At 41.3% G+C, this 24,120-nt stretch overlaps 2 protein-coding genes across 4 annotated transcripts in view; one reads left to right on the top strand and one right to left on the bottom strand.

The window, feature by feature from the left end:
• The window catches only part of LOC123975654 (serine/threonine-protein kinase mTOR), a 384,954-nt gene that overhangs the window by 35,498 nt on the left and 325,336 nt on the right, over nt 1-24,120 (top strand). The window lies entirely within an intron of this gene.
• The window catches only part of agrn (agrin), a 376,177-nt gene that overhangs the window by 136,783 nt on the left and 215,274 nt on the right, over nt 1-24,120 (bottom strand). For both annotated transcript variants that reach the window (XM_046057305.1, XM_046057306.1), the window contains 5 exons: nt 22,595-22,819; nt 19,081-19,287; nt 9,388-9,609; nt 1,571-1,768; nt 858-1,058 (listed from right to left, as the gene is read on the bottom strand). In XM_046057305.1, the coding sequence (XP_045913261.1) occupies nt 858-1,058; nt 1,571-1,768; nt 9,388-9,609; nt 19,081-19,287; nt 22,595-22,819 (1,053 nt within the window). The remainder of the gene's footprint in view (nt 1-857; nt 1,059-1,570; nt 1,769-9,387; nt 9,610-19,080; nt 19,288-22,594; nt 22,820-24,120) is intronic.

The following is a 24,120-nucleotide window of genomic DNA, read 5'->3' as shown; positions in this document are numbered from 1 at the left end:
ATAAAAGCCAGTATTCAATTGCTGTGACAGCACAAACAAAAAAGCCGGCCCCTAATAAAAGCCAAGTCAAATTACTTGCGGTTTTATGGTTCATATGTCTAAAACAAAACACGTTCTCATTCACGTATACTTTGCAGTTCTTTCGTTTGGTGCTGAGCTACTGTCAATGTCACTTAACATTTCCTCCTCACATTGCTGGGAAGACAGGAAGTTTTATGGCTTTTCATTGTAAACATATGTGCAATAAGAGTTTAATTGGCAGTAGATTAACACTAAATGAAAGAATGGCAAAGTAGGACCAACAATAACTGATCTGTTGAATTTACTGAGACAACAAGTAAAAACGAGGTAAGTGTTGGGATCAGCAACAGCAGCTGTAGCGAATACGAAAAGAAGCAGGTAAGAAAACAGGGAGTTTTCTTGTAAATCTAATACATAAAATTGGGTAAATTAGAAGTAAATGATTGTCTCTAATATGACCCTGGGTCTATCTACATTTGGGGCAAATAAAGAACCTAGCAATTTCTTGAGAATTTACGATACCTGAAGAATTAGAATATTAGAGATGGACTGATAAACAAACAAACAAGACAGCCATAGTACGGAGATGTTGTTTCTAAAATGTACAGCTGACATTAACTTAATCACCCAGAAGTAATTTCACAGGTTTGGTTTATGGAGTGACTCTCACTTTTGCTATGTTAGCCTGTTGGCATGCTGGTGGTGGCATATGCAACCATTATGAAAATCCACAGATGACTGAATACAGTACCACAGGTCAGTTAATAAAGATAATTACACCATTTCAATGGCCGATTGGTTAACATAATTACAACATTACAAAGTCCATTTCCTACCTTCGTCACAGCTGCCGGGCTTTGCCACATCAATTCTCCTCTTCTGCATGCAGGAGGACATGCGGAGTTCACACTCATTGTTGTAGGTGGTGCTATCACTTCCACATACTGGGGAGAAGGCCTCGCCTGAGCACTGTGGGCACTCACACTTATTCTGGACACACCGGGCACCCCAGGCACAAACAGTGCTGCCGCATGTTTCTGAATTGCACACACAGCAGAGGGACAGGTCAGAGCATGATGGGTCAATGCAAAAAATATTCATGTTTTGATGGATTTCATTCACACCACACCTTAAAATGCCTCTCTGGAATAGATATTTAAATGATTTCTCTGCTCCTTTCCTAATTGCCACACATACCACGTCCTCTTGTAATACATCCCTGCCTAAAACTGACACATACATGTCCCCATAGTAATTCTCCATCTGAATATCCTGCAATTTCATTACAAGTTTGTTAATATATGAACGAATAAGAATATGAACGGACTGCCTGCAGCTGTGAAATGTTGCTGTTGGGTTCTACTTTTATATGTAGATTAAATTTAGAGCTAGAGAAGAAGAACCTCATCTTGGTGTGTTTTGAAATGCACTTTTGTTTCTTTCACTGATCGCCAAGGATTTATGCGAATAATCATTTATATTCTTCATTTAATGTTGCGATGCACTGTACGTACTAGGCACATACTGCATGAATGTATGCATTACTTACTGCACTCTCCTTGGCTGACCACTCGGAGGTCCATCTGTTCATTGCAGGCCCGCACGTGCAGCTCACACTCGCTATTGTAGGTGGTGCCATCGCTGCCACACACAGGCTGGTGGGACACCACACACTCTGAAGCACACACACACTGCCCGCTCTGGGCATCGCAGATTGCCCCGAAAGAGCAGTTGGCACAAGCCTCATCTAGATGGAGATAAGGAGGAAGGAAAAGGCTTAGTGTGTGTGTTTATGTGTGTTACAGGATTATGGTGGCAAATTGGCTCTAATAAATACACTGAATTTGGAAAATATTAAGTCCCCTTTACATGTTTCATATGTTGGTGTGTGGCAGAATTTAAAGGGAGTACATTTATTGTATGTCATTAATCTGCCAACATACTGCATCGCGTTGCGACTAATCTTAGTTTTGATAATCTCTCAAATGGATGTACCGTAAAGTTGCAAAGGAATCATTTTTTTCCTGACTTCAAAAAGTCAGCTCTGCATGTTTTTTTGAATTGTACATATTCACACAAAAGTAAGCACATCACAACATTCATTTTTATGCACTTTTATGGTCAATATTTAAACAACTTCTATCAAGATAATGTTATTGTGGCTAAAAGATTGTGGTAACTGGCTGGCTAATTTTTTTTTTTGTCATCCAGATCATAATTATCCAAAGTTGATTTTACCCCACCTTAGATTTTTTCAGATGCAGTAAACATGTATTTACTCATACATTTCATCAGTGTCATAATGTGAACCACAGCAATAATACAATTAAAAAGTAAAAAATGAGTTGTTGTCTTTTCTTTATCAAGATTTTGACAAGCTGTGTTGCTGGCAGCTGGTATAGTGCTTAATGATGCAGAGCAGATATGTGAAGTTTTCATACCGAGTGTAGAATCGGTGTAAAACTTTATTAGAGTCCAGCTGGGGAGCATTCAATTGATTTTAATACTTTTAAAAGGCACACAACTGTATATTAAAATGTATTTTGTGAGAGGTAAAAACCAAGGAATGAAATTAAAAAACTCTCCAAAAATTCTACTGAGGCACAGTTCTGAGGAGGAGGATAACAAAAAGATGCTAAAGCGCCGAAAGCTCCCAGGAGCATGGTGGGCTCCATCACCGAAGAAATTTGGAACCATCCAAAAACTCTCTTTCTAGAGCTAAAACTAAATTACTGAACAACAAAAAAAAAGAAACAGAAGAGACTGCCAGAAGGACAACCATCTCTGCAGCACTCTATCAATCAGGACTTTAGGGGAGAGTGGTCAGAACTGAAGATACTCCTGAGAAAAAGCCATATAACAGCCTTTGCTGGAGTTTGTCAAAAGACACTTAAAGGAGTCTGAAAGCATGAAGGAAAAGATTCTCTGGTCTGATGAAACAAGAATTGAACTCTTTGGTCCGAATGCCAATTGCTATATCTAGTGAAAGCCAGGTACTGTCATCACCATTCCTGTGGGGGGAGCATGGTGCCAACACTGTCCTTTGGTGATGCTTTTGAGCAACTGGTCAGAATTGAGTGAGAAACGTCACTGGTTGTATTTATCACTTTGTAACAATGTTCATATTTGTTTCAAAATTTCCACCACATGTCAAGACTGAGTCAGGCAGATGATATCTGTATTTTCTATCCAAACACAGTACTGTGATACCCAAAAGGCTTAGGGAGCTTCTGAGACTTTCCTTATTAGTTGGAGGATTAACTTGGATCATCTCTTGAGGAATTGCCTGCTTCTGGAGGCACAGTTTTCCCCTGAAGAAATGGCAAGGCAGGATCAGGCATGTTCAGGGTACTGACTGATTTCACATGGGAGCAGGAGACGAATGAGAAAGCAAACACTAGGCGTTTTAGACAGACAAGGATAGCAGTAGATGAAGTACCTCTCCGGGTGACACCAATTACACCTGGAGGATTGCATTAACACAGCTCGCTACCACATTCAATTAGGGGCAGGCTAATAACCGCTGCTGATACAGCCCTAATTGAGAGAGGCGAGGCTGGCCGCTGGAACCTTCCACATTAATAATCTGTTTATGACTCTTTCAGAGTCTTTCATTTCCTTCATCTCTCCATGTAGTGCTGGTATCCACTACTTTCTTGGATTAACAGCCTTGACTGTGAACTGGATATGCCAATGTGTGGCACTTAGCATACACCCTGTAGGAGCAATACATTGTGTATTAGTAGAATGAAAATTTTCTTTAAAGTCCTACCTAAAAATTGACGTGTGTGGAGCACACAGGACCAATGTGTCACCTAAACCAGTGTGTAATTTTGGTCTGGGACTTTTACCAGTCGCTTGGGTAAGACCCCTAGGTTCCAACGAAGGTACTCTTAATGCTTCAGCATCCAATGTCATTTTAGACAGTAATGTGTTTCCAGCTTTGTGGCAACACTTTGGGAATGTCCTTTTCTCTTTTAAAATGACAATGTCTGCCCCCCCCCCCCCCCAAGGGGAAAAGTGTTTCTCCCTACATCTAATCTTTTATGCATGTTCTATTATTACTATTACCGTTATTATTACTATTACTGTATATGTCTTATTTATATATGTATTGTTTTTATCATAAACCTTTTCTTGTTATACTCATTATATTAGTCTGTCCACATATGTAGGGTTGCTGTGAGACTGTTTTAGTGTTTTTCTTTCTTGCTGTTCCTCTCCTCTCTGTTCCCCAAAACATAGAAACCTAGACTGTGTAAATGATTATGCATCCCTTTGCTGTAATACTTCTCTGTTATTCTCTTTTATTATTAAATTCTTCAAAAACAACAGTTTGTTGTAACTCAATTATTTGTTCAACCGTCCCCTCTCCCCGTTTGCTGTGGGAGAACTGGGCTGGCCTGCACTGAGAACATCCAACACTTTTGGGATTAATTGGAACACCAAATGCAAGCCAGGCCTCAGCATCAGTGGTAGACGTCACTAATGTTCGTGTTTGCTGAATGTCCGGGTGTGAAAATTCACCACATCCACATTATTGTTATTATTATTATTTTCCATCTTGGGTTAATTATTAAACTAGTCTAACTTGCAGGCATGATCACCCAATCATGACTGGACCAAAATAGTCACGTGACACGAAGACGATAAATTGGTTGAAGGTGTAATATTTAGGTGTAATAAAATATTGGCCTACAGCTTGCGCAAACAGTGTTTTTGACATATACTTCAATTGGGCGGGCCGCCCAGCTGCTTAACTATATTTGGAGAAGATTCACATATTTGCAGAGTAACAAAGAGAGAAATGTTAGCTGGTTTTACCGACACAGCATGAAGTCACATCCATTAAGGGTGAAACAGTGGAGTGTGTGCAGTCTTACAAATACCTTGGGACAATCATTGATTCAAAGCTGAATTTTGAAGCCAACTGTGAAATGGTGTGTAGAAAGGGTCATCGACGTCTGTTCTTTATAAGGAAACTGTGTCAATTTCAAATTGAGAAAACATTGTTGATTATGTTTTATCGTGCTTTTATTGAATCCGTACTCTCCTTTTCTCTGGTATCTTGGTACGGGAACTTAACATTAAAGAGTCGGAACTCTATTAACCAGATTGTACTGAACCCAGCCTCGCTGTACACTAGGCAGGTACAGCGCATGAGTATTTCAATTTTGAGTGACCAGCTTCATCTGCTGTATTATGAGTTCCAGTATCTGCCGTCCAACCGACGGTTTAGAGTACTGCGGTGTACAACAAAACGATATAAAAACAGCTTTGTTCCCGTAGGGATTAGTTTTATGAATAGTATTAAGATGGAGTAGATTGTTTTAGTGTGATTTTAGTGTCTTGTTCTGTTTGTATGGTGTTATTGTTTATATGGTTGAGAAAAAGCCTAAAAACTTATTCTCTGGAACGTAATTTACCTACGGGTATAAATAAAGGAACCTGAACCTGAACCTGAACCTGAACGGTGGAAATTTTACATTACAGAGAGAAGGTAACGCACCACTGCCGACCTCAGACACTCAGAACCATGTTGGTTTTCATCCACATGCGGCGCACTTGAAAACGGAATCGTGGGTGAGTTTATTAAACGTGGCAACTTTATGAAAGGTACTGCTGATGGAGAAAGTGGGCAGAGCAGAGACAGGGTAGCGGTGTATAACATACTTGTATTGATAGCAGGTTATTCTAGGTCATTTCCACCTTATTTTAGTGTTCAGATGTTGTTCCTTCTATCCCAACACTGCAAATGGGTTTGGATGTTTTGACTGAAAAAGATATCAGAGGAAGAAGCTTTAAAGTAGCTAGGGCTTTCTGTGACAAAAATAAATAAATATAGAATAAAATGGGGGTTGCTGTGGTTGTGGCCTCTTTCTGGTTGTGGCAGCTATTAATCAGGGAGTAGCCGTGGTGAGTGTTGTACTTTATCAGCCCTGTGTTCTGATAGCAGCCCTGCTTCTTTATCAGCTCTTGCCCCTCGCACCTGGCTTTCCACACTGCCTGATCCTCCAGACAACATGCATCGCAAACAGACAGAAAAAGAGGGAAGCTTCAGTTCAAAGCCAGGAGCGGAGGGAGAATTGTCACCATTATCGGTTAAGTTAAGATATCCACTTTCTGTTATCTCAGATTCAGTCATCTCCAAGTCTGTCATCTCCAAATTTGAGTTTCTTTTTTCTGAAGCAAGACAACTTCATGACCATAAAAAGTTCAGACTTTAAGCTAAAAAGTCTGACACATACTCTTGGTGTTAAGAAAGTGAAAGCTAGTGCGCTAATTAGAACCTGGAATCTGTCATCCCATTCAAATACCTTTTCCAACAATGCAAGAACCTCTACAGCCTAGGAAAACTTTAGGACCAGCTAGAATTTGGTCAACATCCCCTTGAAGCCCCTTGGATCTAAAGGTGAGAACTATTGATGTCAGCTCTTGCACTGCGACAGCTTCTCTTGCTGTATTTGGTGGCAGTGTTTGTCGATTTGGACACGGGAGTGCGAAATAGAAGCAGGTTGGTATAAAAGTGGCCTTGAAAGCATGAAGAACTGAGTCATTGAGGAGAAAAAAACCCCAAAGACCCTTCAGCTTTTGTTGATATCCTCACCAGGAAAAAAGCTGAATTGCTGTTGAGGGGGTCTGGGTGGAGTATTACCTCAGGATTAAGCAGAAAGAAGTAGGCTGGTTTGTGTTTTGAAGGCTTGTGAACATGCCTGGGTGATAACAACTCCCCTGTCGATACCTGCCTGGCTGGTACACTATTAACTCTGCCCCCCACTGTCTCTGCTGCACCCCATCTTATTTAACTCCATCTCCTTGTCCCCCTGCATTTATTACTTTCCCCTCCCTCTTTCTTTTCCCCTATTTTCACCGTCTCTCTCCAGCCACTCATGCTTCTGGTGTGTGACCTATATTTCTTACTCAACTGTGTATATCATTTCAAACACCTGTGGGAGAAAAAAGGGGAATTTGTTATTTCTTTTTCTCCAGTGAATTTGGCGCCTATGCTCTCATCTGCTTGGGTAAAGCTGAATGGATGGGTCCTTTTCTGAGGCAACTGATATCCTGCTGGGGGTCTATTAACCGAGCGCACCTCTCCCAGCCCACCATACAAGGTCGACCGCCACTCAAGCGCAGAAGAGGAAAAATCTAAGAATAATAAAGAATGTCACTCATATTGCTATCAGGTCGCACCTGAGCCATACAGATAACCACTTTTTCCAGCCCGAAGGGAAGGAAATGAAATTATGGTTGGGCCCATGAGAGGCTTTAGTAAACCACACACACAAACACACAGTTAAGCACACATGCCATGTGATTTTCCTATTGTGGCACCTCTCTCACCTCTTAAACTATTGCTTCCCTCACCTGCTTTTCTTAAGCTCCTACTTTTGAGTTTTGGAAGCCGTAAATGTGACAGCTTACATAGTGCATTTGGATGGAAATAACAACACCAAGCCAGTAAACAAAAATACATTTTTGAATGGCTATTTTGGAAACCACATACACAAACAGATATAATGACCTACTTAATGCTGCAGAAAGAAGAGATGAAAATGTATTGTATAATTAATGCCTTGATGAAGCAAAATGTCAAAGCTGAAGCAATAAATCTAGACATATAATGCCAATTATCATCACAGAATGGTAAACAAATGAATCACTTCTTATGCTCTTTTATAAGGGTTAGAGTTACTTAACACCTATCACAGAAAATTCTCACTTTATTCACCACTTTCTGTCATTGCTCATGCCTTAAACTTTTACTTACAATACTTCCAACAGCACATGAAAACAGCACATGCTCTTCTCTCTCTCCTTTTCTGCTCCATAAACGTGTATAGTATATTAGTGTTGGGAATAGCCTGTGATAATTAGGTGAGATAATAGCTTAGTCAGTCAGTTGTTATGGTGCTGAATAAAGCCCAGTAAAGCTGTGCAAACAGCCCAGAAATAACCCACATTATCATCGCCATCATTCCTCGGCTGGCTCGCGCCTGGCAAGCCAATGCCTCAGCATTTTTATGGTACCATTGCGCTGACGCAGGCCTGTTCCTCTGGGAGCCAAGAACCATCCATAGTGCTGGATTACAGACAGGGCCCTCCACTCCACCAGCTCGCTCCGCCTCTCGCTTTTCAAAACAAAAACTATTCATTACCGCCGAGGGACCCCAGGCCGTCAGACCTGCTGTCTACCTGCGGTGCGGCGCACAAAACTCAGTCAGCCTGCCTGCCCATGGACCAAACACTGCTCTCGTTCCACTTCCTGTTGGCATCCACCCTTATGCGCTGGATTTCAATTGAGGGAAGGCAGGGAAGAAGACAGACGCAATACACGTGCAGGCAGAGAGGGAGAGTAGGCCCTCTCCAACAACTAACCCTGTCATCTACTCAGTACAGAAAGAAATTCAAGCCACTACACAATTTACAAAACGATCACACTAGCTTGTACACATGCACTTGACCCATAAACTGTTTGCACACTTTAGGCAAAGCAGCACAGTCATTCTAACAACGTGAGACTAATTCCGTTGTATTGATCATTCAGCTAACTGCTAAGCTCATCCAAAAACACAGCACTGCAGAGGCCAACTCTTTTTCATTGTTAAGGTCTTCAAATATGTAGCAAAACTGAGTGAATAAGGTAACTGAGAGTTGGGCTAAGGGGGTAATAACCGCTCCACTTTGGCCCTTGTAGACAAGGAAGAATACTCAATCTCCAATTAGAGTCCATGGGAAAACTGGCCTTCCAAAATGGCATGAAGCCATCAAGACTATTCACTAACAGGGCTTACCAAGCTGTAAAAATCTGTCAATATGGCTCTGTGCCTGCATAGTGGATCTGAAGATATTTTTACCACTTGAAACTCTGCTGTCGCTGGTGTACTAATGACTAGCTGATACTCCGGCACTGCAAGACAAAGCCAAGTGACTCATGTAGCCAATTACAGACAAGTATACTCCTCACTCTCTTTCATCTGGAGTACATGAAGTGCATCTTCATTTAAAGGTCAAAACAGCTTAGAGTCTTGGAGTTCAGGAAATTCTTGACACCTGAAGATTTATTAATCACCGTGAATATAACACAATACGTGTTATTTGTTAGCATCTTTGCATTATAATTTTGCCTCTGGGTAATGTAGAACTATTAATTAATTTGATCTTAATTATATTCCACAACGAGATATTTTCCCAACCTGTGAGCTATAATTCACACCATTTCATAGTGATTTCATGACTGCACTGTTAATGAATGTATGGTATAATGTGACAGCATAATATATGAATGAATTACAATTCATGAATGAGGTTCCAGCATACGTTAGTAACTGTAGCTCTGTGGTTTTTTGTCATGCAGTTACTCACCGCAGGGTCCTTTGTGTTGGATGTGGATGGCCTTCTGTAGGGCACAACCCATCGCTCGCATCTCGCAGGAACTGCCGTAGCTGTGGCCATCGGATCCGCACACTGGGTCAGACGTTTGTGGGCAGGCCTCGGGGCACTCGCACACTGGCTTGTTGTTTTTGACCACGCACAGTGCCCCATGATCGCACGTCTTATTCAAGCAGGGGCTTGGTATGCTGAGATCTGAAGGTCGACCACCCAAGAGATAGAGAGCAAAGTTAGAGGGGGGGATACTGTACAGGGTAAACCAAAGAGAAGCCAAAAGAATATAAAGTAGAGGTTGGAGAAGGATCTGGGGCTGGAAAGGGCATAGGTGGCAGGGAGGTAAGTTAGAGTATGGCTACATGGGGAGCTGCAGGCTTTGCGTTAGAAAAGGTTTGGGGAGAAAAACAGATATGATGGAATATGCAATACAGCCCTATTCCTGTGACATGCCTGCTTCCTTAGCTTCCTATGTCATTTCCTCGCCTTTGTGCCTATCCTAATGTATCCTGGATCTTTGAAAAGCCCGCCGAATCTAGTGGCATGAGGAAAGCAGATAAAAACGTGGCCCTGTAGCACAATAGAGATGAAACAACCTGTGCAACAATGGTTGCACAGCCTTTTTTTTTTCAGGCGAGTAAACGCCTGGATTAATTGACGTTCCCAATGTGCCCCATCAAAGGCTTCCATTTGCATCTCAGTGAGACCCACTGCTTCAGCCAAAGCTGGTTGAACTGACATGGAGGAGCGAGGAAAGGAAGAGCAAGAGGGAGAGAGTATTTTAGAGAGAGAGAAAATGTAGAGAACAGAGAAAAAGAAAAAAGAAAAAGACGAAGAGAAGAAAGAGTCCTCTGCTTAATAATTCAAAAAAGGCAAGCTCCTGGGCCGAGGCAGATATGAAATGTGAACATCACAGAGAGGTTGCTTCAGCCTCCCCCTCTTAGGCACTAGCTCCAGCATGACTTCATTAAAACAAGGACTGGATTTTGCAACTATGATTGTCTGTAGCGTCAGATAGGTGTGGGCTGGGCTGATATAACCTGACTTGATCAGGAGGGAGAGGAAACCTGAGAAACGGTATGAACAATCACAGCAATGATCACAGCCTGCCATGCCGACTCAATCTATTCTTTGTAGCTTTATGTGTCAGTGGAAATGTTACATGGCGTTGTGTATACTGAGACAGGGTGCCAGTGTGTGTGTGTGTGTGTGTGTGTGTCAGTGTTGAGGGCTTGGCTTGATGGTTAAAAGTGGGAGCCTTAAGGTAGGATGGTATACACTCTGGTGTCGAGAGTAAGCAGGAGACGATAGCCTGGCTCCATGGTGATTCTCATTTGGAAAGCTTCACGCATGAGGGATGGATCACAGCTAAATGTGGTGTGTCTGCAGATTAAAGGGAAAAGCAGACGGAGGCATCAAATAATTTTTGATGAGAAGCGCTTGGCGAAAATTGAAAGAGGTGCATTTTACACAAAAGTCAAACAAAACTTCTTCCTTCTTTAGTCTACCTTTTCATTTAGCTTTAGTTAGAGGGGTGGGGGTGCTGTCATGGAAACTGCCCTTGTAATGACGCCACCCATAGCTCCCCCATTATTGTGACCATTATAGGATTAGATGGCATCACAGGGGGGCAAGTTAGCGTGCTTGAAGCCCCATGATTCATTTATCAGACAGAATCATTTAGTAATACTCACCAGGGTAAATTATCAACTGATAACACAGGCGGTGGCAATTAGTTTGTTTCACTCTGATTAAGGCGATGGGAGAGATATGAGAGATCAACCTGAACATCTTAAAACCAATCCTGTGGACCATCTCTAGCGATGATCACAGGAACTCCCATTTTGAAAAAATGAAAGCCTGTAGGTAACTGAACAAACCAATCCGGATCTCAAGCGAGGACACAGGCTCTCCCATTTTGGAAAATGAATGTTTCAGTTTAGAATGTGGAACACAGCTATTGATTTCTGTGTTCTGATGCCAAGCTGCTGTTTCAAAAGTGCTCGGAGGTGCCACATAAATATGTAAGCTGTTCAATGCTGCTTAATTTGGTACGGCATCACAAACAATTGATTCCCTCGTGATCTCCTTTAAACGCCTCGTGTGAGTCTGCGAGTGAGTGTGAGTGTGTGTGTGTGACCGTCTTAAGCTTGTGATCTGAGCTTAACTGTACAACCTTGGCCTCCATAAAAGTTCACCAGCCCACTTCCCAAGGACAGGCTCCTAAAACACAACTGCAGCCTCCGATAACGCCTTAGTCTCCCATTCTCTTTGTTTCACACACATAAAAAAGATGAAAGAATTCCCCTCCAAAACTAATTTTTTATCATCCTCTACCTCTGGGGAGCAGAAATCCTCCCTGATTTATTAACTGGAGAGGGTGTTAAAAAAAAATAAAAAATAAGACAAAACTCCCAAAGTGTAAAAATCTTATGACACAGTTAAAAACTGAAGCTGTCTTTTTTTCTCTCTTGGATGCAGGCAGAAGCTTTGAAATGGCAGCCTGTCACAACTAAGGCTTGTGGGATGGTGTTCACAAGCCTGTTCCAGCTCTCTTTCTCTCTCTGGTCTTCTCCCAGACACTTCAATGCATCTTCTTCATGCATGTATCAGTGTTTCTGTCAGGCAGGTCCAGAATAAACCAAAGTTGCTGGGTCAAAACCAAGCTATTTATACGTGGAAATTGGCTTGACAGTTGAATAGGAACAGCTGTAGTGCCAAACACATAAGTGCAGTCGCCAAGGCATTGTTTTAGTGGCTGAACAGGTGCAGTGAGTGGTCTGCTGTGGCAGTGGGGAAAAGTCAGGAGAAACGGCAAAAAAACCCCGAATGAATAATTCTTTCTAATCAAGAATTCTGCTCTGCTAGCGTGCACTCAGCTCTGTTTCTGTAAAATGACGCCAGTTGAGAGGACTTTACATTCTGGGTGTCACCTCAGTCTGTATCCTGTCCTGCCATCCGCGGTGTAACTTTTCTATTTTAATTAGTGTGGTATTTTAAAGGCACGGCCCCGCTTCAGGGCCTCGAAGAGGATTACTTCAGGTTAGGCCACACTGTGTCAACTCGCCCCAGCAGAGATACGGCCACGTCAAAAATTAAGAGAACACGTTCTTCTGATGTCCAGATATCGGCTTACCTGTCTGCCTGAAGTATTATTACTACCCACTTAGCGGTGTAATCCGACGGGTGAAGTGGTGAGGACACCACAGTGTAACTTCTAAAGCTAAACAACCCACAGTTAGGTGTGATGGCACAGCAATCTCCGGCAGGACACTGGCTGGGATTGTGTGGTTGCTGCAGTGAGCAGGCGTACACTGTTAACCCCCCGTAACATGTCGGTGAAATGCTGGGAGATTATTTTGGCGAGAGCTTCCTCCCATCTCCGCTCAGCTCATACATATGTTAATTGGACTTTTCCCCTCGGGTCCATGTGCAATTCCAAATCGTTCCCTGTATTATGCAGGGCAGTGAATCAGTGTAATCCAGGTGATGCTTGCAGTAGCCAACTGGCAGGGACAATCGCCCACAACTGCAACCCATTACAACACAGGACTCCAATGGGGCGCAGCCAATCTTCAGCAAGCCCCGCCTTCTGTGTTTCTTCACCTGCAGGGCTTTGATCTGTCTCCCTTTGCCTTCCTCGCATTAAAAACATTTATGTATCATATTAGTTGTGGGAAAGGGAGGTGCAGAAAAAAGGCTATATTAGCATACAGCAAAAGGCAAACCCGCAGGCTGTGTCTGTCTACCACTGAATACTTATCACAGGCAGAAGGTGAATCGACACCTCTTTGTGCATTTACAACTAAGAATGTGCTGCTCTTCAAAATGGAGACAAGCAAAAACAGCGTGGGGAAAGAATAAAGACAAGCCGGGATCCCTGATCTTGTGGCATGTATCTATCAGACGTGAGATGACGTGTAAACACTGTTTGTCTAATCCAAACACCTTATTTCTCATCGCTGTGTGTGTGCCACAGGAGGTTTCACAATGATTTTGAAGATTTCTCAGACTTAAGTACGCAAAAGAAAGCATAAGTGAAAATGGAACGACACCTCAAGCTCAACATTTATTGCATCTTCAATCAAGTCAGGAGCTACACCATTAGGAAGGGTTCAGAAGAGACAGGAAATGAAATGATATTGTAGAAAATTTAAGAACTGTGTTGTTGATCACATCCCAATGGTATCCAACAAGCCTCGACACCCTATTGACCCACATTTCTCTGCAATTTCTGTACGATGACAGCCTGCGGGCCGCGGTAAGTGGACCAGCGCTCCCTAGCTGCTGTCAATCTGGCTCTCATAGCACTTCCTCTAATTAACTTGATTAGGAAAAAACAGCACTGGTGATCTCAGGCTGACTTACATACTCAGGCTCCATAACTGTTTGTTAGTCCAATCACTGCAGCCGGCTGAGACGCTAATCAAATAAACATGCAAATGATAAAATATTCGGCACAGAGTCTTGACACCTAAGGTGACTGAATTTTCTTTCCTACTTTGCAGAGCTGTTCGTCAATGACAATATGTCTGCTGCTGAGTGATTCTGTGTTAAACTCCGGAGGCGACAGGCAACACATTTGAAGCAACTCGCTTGAGTTTTTCTGCGCTTGCAATCATGCACTCACACACGCTCAACTGTGTACACATGAAATGACAAAAGAGCTGTGAATAAAGAATTGCTGAGTGCAAAACTAGCTCTTTCATTTGTTCATTCATAGTTTGCTTGCCAATGTGTTCCTCTCAGACTGTGTCTGTTTTAGTGGTTTTACAAAATGATCCTTCTCTGTGGTCTCAAAAGCCACGGTGCTGCTTGCTTTTCTATTTTATACCAGCCGAACAGCCTTTTTTTAACAGCATAACTACCAATTTAGAAGCTATCCACTTTCTATTCTACTAATACCAGATGTGATGCCAGGACATCAACATGCTCCAGTGAGTTGTGGTAAGCCACCTCACACCCCTGCTTCCATTGCTTCAAAGTACTACAGAATATGCACTAAAATAACTTTACTTACAGGGGCAGCAGAAAAAAGCCCATCTGGACAGAAAGTGAGCAGTGATTTAACTTGGGCCAAGCCTTCAGAATAATTCCTATTTTTATAATAAGCTTTATTTTGCTTTTTTTTATACTATTATATCAGTTCACGGTCTTTCTGCTGTCCAACCAGATGATGTTTTACGGGACAAGACTTGAGTTGAAAGTTGGACTGATGGTGGCACCGGATGACTTGTTTCATTGAAAATGTATTCATGCAATTTTTTGGGTTTTTCTAAAATCTACTATCAGTTGTATTGTGATACAATAGACTCAATGGACAAGCAAAAAAGCAAAGCTGGAGAGAAAGCCTTTGAAAACACAAGGGTGTCCATTGCTTGATCCTCTAAATATAGTGGAACAATTATCACAACATTTCTGCTACAATAGCCCGCACTGCACGCACACTTCCTTGTTTAGTTTGCGTTGGTACCCTGCTGTGCTGACATCATACGGGAAGGAGAGGAAAAAGAGGACTTGCTTCATTCTAAAAATATTCTTTATGTGTTCCATGCAGTGAAACGTCTAATCGACACCAACTGTATGGATTTACAATAAATTATAGATTAACCACAGGGGACAGATTTTTTTTTGCAGTGTGGGTTTGAAACAATGTTTTGATATTTTTTTGCATGTATTGGAGAACAGCAACATGATAAAAGCTTCACGCTAAGTAGGTTATGAAAATTCCAACACAAGCATCATGATGGCAAATTAAAATACAACTGATGATCTAACAGTGGATGTGTGCCATCTCATCGGGTTGTCTGGAGAAGACAAAGATCTTCTCTTCTTCCAGTGTCACTGGGCTCTTATATTCTATCCCAGAATCACAGGCTGCAGACCTATTAACCCTCCCTCACAGCATCACTTATTCTTGGATGTCTTGACGATTTGTAAATCTCTAAATTGAAGAGCTTCAGATATCAATAAAATTTTCTAGGGCAGACAGCAGTCAGGACTTTATAGACATGTGTGTTCTTTGCATGACCATTCTTTGTGGTGGCGAGCACTGAGAGGGGAGGGGTGACATTAAGCGCTGTCATGTGAAAGGAGATTTACGACGGAGTCTGAACTGAACTATTTCATCCGTTTGACAGCTGGCAGGGCGATCGATCTCGCCGCCCCACACACCACTCAGCCAATGAAACGAGAAAAGAGATCATTATTTATCAAATAACGATAATTTAATATATCAAACTCTTTCTTTTCAGATATATGAAACTTTGTCTGAAGCCCCAAGTCTGTGCATGCGTATGTGTGAGTGTGTGTGTGTGTGAGTGTGCACCACAATGACATTGGTCATTGTGCAGTCATCTTTTGATACTGCTCGTCACTGTCACAGCACAAGCACAATAGAACACATTGGAAGTGTGTGTCTGACACAGTCTACAGTGTGTGTTCCTGCTGCGTGATCAGTGTGGGCTACTGATTTATCTCCAACAAGTCAGTCTTTTTGGAAGACAGAATGACAAACACACACAAACACACACACACACACACACACACACACACACACACCATGCATCCCTAGAGTGTCTGTCAGGGTTGTGAATATCTTCTGAAGTCTTTTGGGCAATGCTGTTAGAGAGACAGACCTCTTTCTAATCTGGTCTCAGTCCTACTAACACACTGGCAGTTAAACAACATCAAAAGGACATGAGAGAAGGAAGGAAGGAATGGAGGGAGGGAGAAAGAAAGAGAGAAAAAAGAAATAGAGAGCTACCATGTACATGGACATGCAAACACACAGCTTGCATGCATATCATCTGTTTGACTAAACCTACAGTCTCTGTGGGCGCCTACGCTTGCCTTTTTTGATGTTTAATTAAAACTGAATCGGTGGGGGTGAGTGTGTGTGGGGGGGCATTTGTGGTGCTCTGTTTTGAAAAATATGCAAATATCAATAAAAATGCATTAAAGAAACATACTACCAGCCGCTTCCAGGGGAAGGGAGGAAGGATAAAGAGAGAGAGAGAAAGTAAAATAACCAAACAAATGAGGGAGGGGGTAGGACACCACTTGCCAGAAATAATGAAACAGAGCAAAACACATAAAAGCTCACACGGCCATTTCCACTACTTAATTTATGCACAGCTCTGAATGCCCGAATAATGCTAACGAGCGCTGGTGCCTCCTGATGCTGACAACTGCAGATACCTTCTGTATTCAGCTCCACCCCCACCGCCTGGAGGATAGACAGATCTCTCTCATTTTATTGAACTCTATCACAACAACAATGAAAATGTGGAAGCTATGTGGATTTGTTGACTGAGTAGTGTGACACCAAGCAGCATAAGCAGTTCACCCTGGCTTTATCATGCATGCTGGGTTATCGGGTTATTATGGGAACCAACAAAAATGCCTTTTCAATTCAAGAAGACGAGCTACTCAAATCACCTTCAAAAATTACTAGAGGCACTTACTTGGCCAAATAATCTGTCTATGTCATGCCTTGAAATACACTTGGAGAAAAAAATTAAAGGATTCACATATGGATCCAACAAGGAAGAACTCAAAAGGTGTTAAGCACAGATCAGTGTCAAAAATGGGTTGTTATGACACTGGCAGATGGGGAATGAGTCAGACACAAAGTTTAGTGTCATCTTTCAAAATAGGCATGTATTTACAGGGAAATCCATTAAAATGTTATTTTTGACAAGAAAAGAAATCAGAGATCCATGTGTAAATGTGGAGGTGAATTAAAAAGTTATAAGTGAGAAAATATGATTGATTGTAATTTGGGTGAATCTGGCATTTAAAATAGGGCAATGACCTAACTGTTCTTGACATTTCATCTTTTCTGTCCAATCGACACATTTGTTCAAGTGTGTGCAGCTCCTGGAACCAACAGTTGCTTTCAATTTGAATTCATTCACAGGTTAATAAATTGCCCAGATAAGCTAAGCTCAGAATCTGACACATCTCTTATTGAATTGTCTATCTCTCTTCAATCTTATTTTATTAGCAAAGAGCAATTTACAATACATTCAGGTAGCAGGCTTCTTAGTTTCACCAGACAGAACAATGATTATATTCAATGACAATGTTATATTATATTATATTGATTGTAGTCACAGTTAAAAAGAGCACACATTCATTTTTGGTCAGCAACAGGACACAAAATCTTGCATGTAGGTTGAATGTGCTACATGCTCATTCACCACCATGACCAGCACCCCATGCTTACTTAGCCTAGCTACATAAGAGACAAACTATTTCTTGCATTGGCATTGGACACTGGTAATGGATGTAAATTCTGAGTTTGCCCACACTGATATCATCCTACAACACTGACTGCCGGTTTGCCGCGAAATCGAAAACGAAATCGAAAACGTCGCCAGCTGCAGATGATATGAGCTGTACAAGCGATTTGAGCTTATCAATTGGTGACAAATATGTGCAAAAGTAAGTAAACTACACAACTGTGTCAGACACATAAAAATATCACATACCTGAATCTTAAAGTTTTAGCCAAGTTATTTTTAATGTTATTCACTTTCAATTGTTGAAAAGTCAAGATAAAATAATATAAGGGATTCCAAAGGAATCTACTAAATGCAGTCAAACTCCAACCCTAGTGCACTGTTTATGCTCCTAAATGATAAAAAAAAAAATCGGAGCATTGTGCAATTGGCAGTTTCAAGCTTTTATGAAATAGTTCTGATGATGGAGAGAGGGATTGTTGGGAAGCAGAGAGGTTAGGAACTGGCGTGCACTACTGCATGCAGACAGAAAGGAGTCAGAAATGAGCAGTAGTTAGGCAGGTAGGAAGAGGAGAAGCGTTTTTTAGTTAGACAGGAAATAAAACACAGAGATCAGGGGGAGAGGACGACTTCTCCAACCTCACGGATCACATCTTTTCAGTTGGGTAAACAGAAGGAAAGGACATTAATGACAAAAAGAGACAAACAGAGACAGAAGAGTGAGAGGAAAAAGACAGCAGTACAAGACCCCTCCTGTTAGGTCCTTTCGGAGCGAGAGGAAGGGCTTCACCCCTCAGAGTCCGCCTGATGAGGTCGCCCACTGGGTGACCCCACTTTCAACCTGCAGCCAGACAGCCAGGAAGATGGCCACATGGACAAAGACAGACAGACAGACTGACGCACTGAAACAAGAAAGAATAGCTTTTTTTTATACAAGACAAAAAGCCACACACAAGACAAAGAGACAAAGACAGAGGAGAAACAATCGACAAAACCCACCAAAGTGGAAGACTGGCACTGGTTATGGAGTAGAGGACAGAGTGGATAAATTAAACATGAAGGCGGTGTTTCATTTCGGGTGTGTGTTTGAGATGGAGGGATGAGGAGATGGATGGGAGGTGAAGGAGTGGAGAAGTGAAGGCACGGTTTTTAAAAGAAGGCACACAAGTTCTGTTGGTTTGAGTTACCCCTATCCCCCTTTAGAGAGCATCACTAAACCATTTCAGACACTTTTCAGTAAAGTATAAAGTATAGCCATACATACAGTTAGCCTAGAAGATACAGAAGGAAAAACACATTGACTAGGCACTAGTCAAAAGCAGAGAAAGACACAGAAGAAGAGGGATTGAGAGGAAACAAGCATTAGTCGTTGTAAAGATCCAATAGAAGCCATTACCCCTCTTTCACATCCTCTAGCTCTACTCACCACAGGGCCCTGGCTCCTTGATGGGGATAAGGGTCTTGCTCAGACACTCCGCCTTGCGTCGAACACAGTCGTTGGTGTAGGTGTGGCCGTCCTTGCCGCACACAGGCTTGTAGGTGCCGTCACATTCGATGGGATCGCAGGAGCAGCGGGCCTTCAGCTGTTCCACCAGACACACAGAGTTGAAGAGGCACTCCTCCTTACAGTCCTCTGGAAGAAGGAGATTAAGAAAGTAAAGAAAGGAAATTTATCTACAATCTATGGATTGTCTATTCCTGCAGAGTTCACCTAACTCTAACCCATTTTCAGACTCATCAAACCTTGCAGTAACCTCTTGTACATGGTATGGAAACATCTGCATTCGTTATATTTCTCCGCTCAATTCTTCATGTTTTTTCCTTCAATTTGTCACCCATCCGTTCAGACACTGATAAGGTTTTTTTTTTTTAGAGCTGTTTCCAACTACTCCAACAGTGTGGCAGACTGATCACCATAGAGGAAAGGACAACAGTACACAGCAAGCGAAAGGACAACAGTCACAGCAAGCAAAGTGTTGAACTGATTGTTCTTCCTGCTGCGTGACACTGCTGGTCCAACCTTTGGGAAATAAATCCGTTTCCATCCACACAGTAATTACTTGTAAGGGTGGACTGATGTCACTGGTAGTGCATGCAAAGTCTTTTCTTTCAGCAGCAGAGGTTACGCCTTCTACAGAAATACATGAAACTGTTTTAATAACACATCCGAAATTCATATGTGTCAGTTTGTTGAGAATGAATACAGTGATTCTAAAAAGAATCAAGCCAAACAAATCAGGCAACAGACTGCAGGTGGACACAGTACTACATTTTTATGTTAATTTTGAGTATTCATTGTTTAGGCTAATTTTGTCCAAAACACATTAGGTGAATAAAAGCAGTTAATTTGTTTACTTCATTTTTAGAACAGTAACAGTCATGTTTTTGCTGCGATAATTCAATGATTGTTTTTACCATACAAGGGACTGGATCATCAAAATGTGAAAATATATTAGATTTGATTGAATTTTATTAGATTATTAGATTTGCAGTTGTTTTAGTTTTAGTTCAGGATATTCCGGAGTAATACACATGTAAATAACTGCCACATTGTTTTATTTCTTTACACATAGTTCTATTATTGTTTTATAACTTGCATCTGTTTATTCCATATGTATATATTTTTACATTCATTTATGTCAACTGTATGTTTGTCTATGTCTAGCACCTAGTCACCATAGAAAATTCCTTGCACGAGCAAAGTACTACATAGCAATAAAGCTCTTTCTGTGTTCTTTGGTCATGTAACGCATGACAATTGACTGGATATTAGACTTGCCATACGGCCATCTAACTTTAATAATAAAGTTCTACAATAACTTTAATAAAATTGGGGAACTCAAACAAAGAATTTAATATTAGGGTCAAGTTAAAGTCTAAACTATTTTATTCATTACATTTTGACTCACTAAGCACAAATTTAATGCGGAAATTAAGAGGAAAAAAGAAATACTGGTAATGTGAAATGGCAAATTTGTCACTGAAGTGAGAAAATCCAATCTGAAGCAAGCCTCTGTTCTGGAGGCGCTCACTAGTCTACGGATTTATTTCATTCCTGATCAGTGGATCAAATTTGTACAGCAATTCAATTCCTTCTTCTCTTTTCTTTAAAAGCCTGTCATGCCACACTTAATTACATCACTGCTGTATCTGAGTGAGAGGGCTACAAGGATGTGCAATGTCATGGTTACAAGTCGAAATGGCCATTTTCATTAGATACCAATTTGCCATTTGCTTAGGGATATGATTTCATGGATCTCTGTTTCAAATTGAATTATTCTTTAATTTGAAAAAGGCATAGCGAAAAAGGGGGGGGGAGTTCACCCACTTGCTCACGCACATGTCCGCACACACATAGTGACACACAAACACAACCTTGAAACACTACTTGGATGCGATTTGTGCAATTTTAAACCTTCCATCAGGTTGTCACGCAGAGCTAATGGGAGAACCAGGGTGTGTCAAAGAAGTGTGTATCAGTCTTTATTGTTGAATCTACCAAAGGGTGTCCTGCAGTGATCTATTCTTGTCTTTGTCATTGTCTGGGGTCTCAGTGAATGGGGTAAGGGTCTACGCACATCACTGTCGTACACCAACACAGTTGTGGCTTTACGTGGCCCCGCTGACAACACAGCGGGAAAATTGGATTTCCTCCGATGGCTATCAGATGTACAGTAAAAGCTGACAGCTCTTTGTTGACTATGGCTTAAACCCCCTGTTCTAATAGCACAGATAACAGCCCTGGAGGCTCTTATCAGGCTGGAGGAAGCTACTGCTAGCATGGATACAGTACGGACCCCAGGACCTTCGAATCATTTATCTCTGTGCCATGCAGTGGAATACAGTTACAGAGTTAGATTTTAATGCTAGTTCACCTACACCTGTTCAAATCTTAGGAAGATATCATGTGAAATATGTAAATGTGTGCATATATGATAATGTGATGCAAATGTTTCTGTTGCGTTTTTGCCAGCCCATTTCGTTTCAACCTTCAACCCCATCTCAATTTTGAGGGTGGTTTGCCTAAATTAAAACATGCACTATTTTTGTTCACTAGACCTTTGTGATGAATGTGTTTAAGAAAAATAGTACATTGGTGGATTGCCAAACTGCTAAAGATAGGCATTATGCTTTGAAGGTTTCTGTTGAGCACTCTCCCGAGCATTGGACCGGGATTATTTTAACAGTGAATAAGTTTTGAAAATGAACCCGACAGAAGTCTCATGTGTTGTTACATAATAACATGTTCATCTCTACGTAACTTTTCAAAGTACTAGCAGTCCACAAACATTCTATAGTGGTAGAGTCCTTCAGGTGGAAAAGTGGGTGGTTATTGGGTCCACCTATCTGCTATGGGTGAGGTGCGAGGTTATGGAAAGACAGGAGGGCCAAAAGGTAAAAAAGCCAAAGGTACATTGCTACTCATCTTACATATTTTTGTGCATATTTATATATTTACAGTATATATATATATATATATATATATATATATATATATATATATATATATATATATATTTAGCACATTTGGATGTAATCTTTTGCTGTAATTTTGTCTCGTCTCACCTTGCCCTCCTCAGGATAATACAGCAATAATGCAAAACAAGAAGAGGGAAGATATATCGAAACGTTATAATAATAACGTAATAATACACTGTGCAGCCAAAATAAAAAGTCTGCATTGGAGTTATGAGTGTGTGATTTTACCCTACTTCTTTTTATATCAACCTACCTGCAAGTAGGCACCTCACTAGAATAGAAGGCATTTTTCTCCAGCTGCTCATAGCTTACTATACTGTTTTATCCAGTGTGTTTTTGCACTTAATTTTCCCAACTCTGATTCCAAAAAGTTGTGCAATTTGGCAGTTAGTGTGAGCCCAGTTGTCTTTTTCACAATATCTCTCTTAGTTTTCGGTAAAGGCCACAAAGTTCGCTCTTACCCAGACTGTTGCATCGTCCTGCATGGATCTTCTTGAGCTTGATGTTCTTCTGCATGGCCGTTGCTGTCATTGCACACTCGCTGGGGTAAGTTTGGCCGTCGCTGGCACACAGAGGCTCATTAGCTGGGGGGCACGAAGATGGCGAGCCAAAGATAAGGGGCTGGCGGGTGAGAGCCTCCACCCTGCACATTGTGTTCAGACTGTTCTCATTGTCTTTACATGGGTCTGTGGAGACATGGACATTCATGAATATGTACTGCACTACAGCACAGTATGTGGTACAATTTGATTTGTGAAATAACATATACAATATTACATTTAAAATATTACAGGATATGATGTGTTTACTAAACTGCCTCAAAACTTCCTTTCAAAGTTAAGCTCATGTTGCTTTGGTAAGCATGGTTTCAAATTGCAGTAAACAACATTATTCCTTTTTTTCAACCCAAATAATCATCTCAGCAAAGGTTGAATGGATTAACATTTGTAAATTTGACAATATTTGAGTAAATTCAGAGAGAAGAGAAATGAAGAAAAAGGAGAAGACTATGAAAAGGAAGAGGTGAAGAGGAGACATGAAAACCTCCATCACTAGGGATGTAGTGGTACATGTAATAATGTACTAATGTCGCTGCCTCCAAATGGCAAACACAACTGAGAGAACAGGTGCATGCGTACAAACAGTGCTGGAAACGTGCGTACGCCACTTCCCACACAAAGGTTGTGATTTATAAAAAACAAACTTGATGGGAGAAAGTGTGGTCCTCCTTGCAAACTCTGAGCCACATAAACTGGAGAAATGACAAACGGCGAATTACCGAATCACGTGTCAGAAGGATGAAACGGTCTGAAATGAACAGGCCTACTATTGTGTAAAATAAATTGAAATATTACCTCTGATTATAGGCTTAAAGCATTTCTGATTTTCCCTGAAGTGCGCAAAAAACCCCATCATTTAAGATAATTTACGGCGCACACAAAATGAACCAGATTTAGAATCATAAACACAAACGGAGATATCCGTTTCTGCAAAAGAACGCCTCAAATATGTTGTACAGTGTAATCAGGAATCATATTAATTAATAGGCTACTTGCATGCAGTGCAATTTATTCTCATAAATAAGGTGAACAGGAGGAGAAATTACATTTAAATTCAATCAATGTGTCAGTCGAGCAAATACGAGTGCATAGTTTCATGTAGCCTGTTGTTATCACATGTTCGTTGGCTTATCATGCCAAACGCTGTGCGCCAGCGTGTGGATGTGATGCGCTGCATGTAAAAACGAGTTATGGAAATATAACACAAGTCTTTCAGTTTATATCATATAGCCTGCAACAAGTTAGATTTCTTTAACTCATCGGCAGGCTCATTAAGTGAGTGGACTGTTTGTGTAGCCTAAATACATGTTTAAACACAAGTGGAATGCATTTGGTTTACTCTCTCTTCAAACGGGGGAATCCAGATTAGTACCCGGGTCATCCCGTCTTGTGTGTGTGGCTCCCCCTCCAGCCAGTGACGTCACTAC

The sequence above is a fragment of the Micropterus dolomieu genome, linkage group LG08 (genome assembly GCF_021292245.1).
Source record: "Micropterus dolomieu isolate WLL.071019.BEF.003 ecotype Adirondacks linkage group LG08, ASM2129224v1, whole genome shotgun sequence".
NCBI classification, from domain to species: Eukaryota; Metazoa; Chordata; class Actinopteri; order Centrarchiformes; family Centrarchidae; genus Micropterus; species Micropterus dolomieu.
The sequence above is the reverse complement of the archived record's forward strand: the minus strand, read 5'-3'. Positions and strand labels throughout refer to the sequence as shown.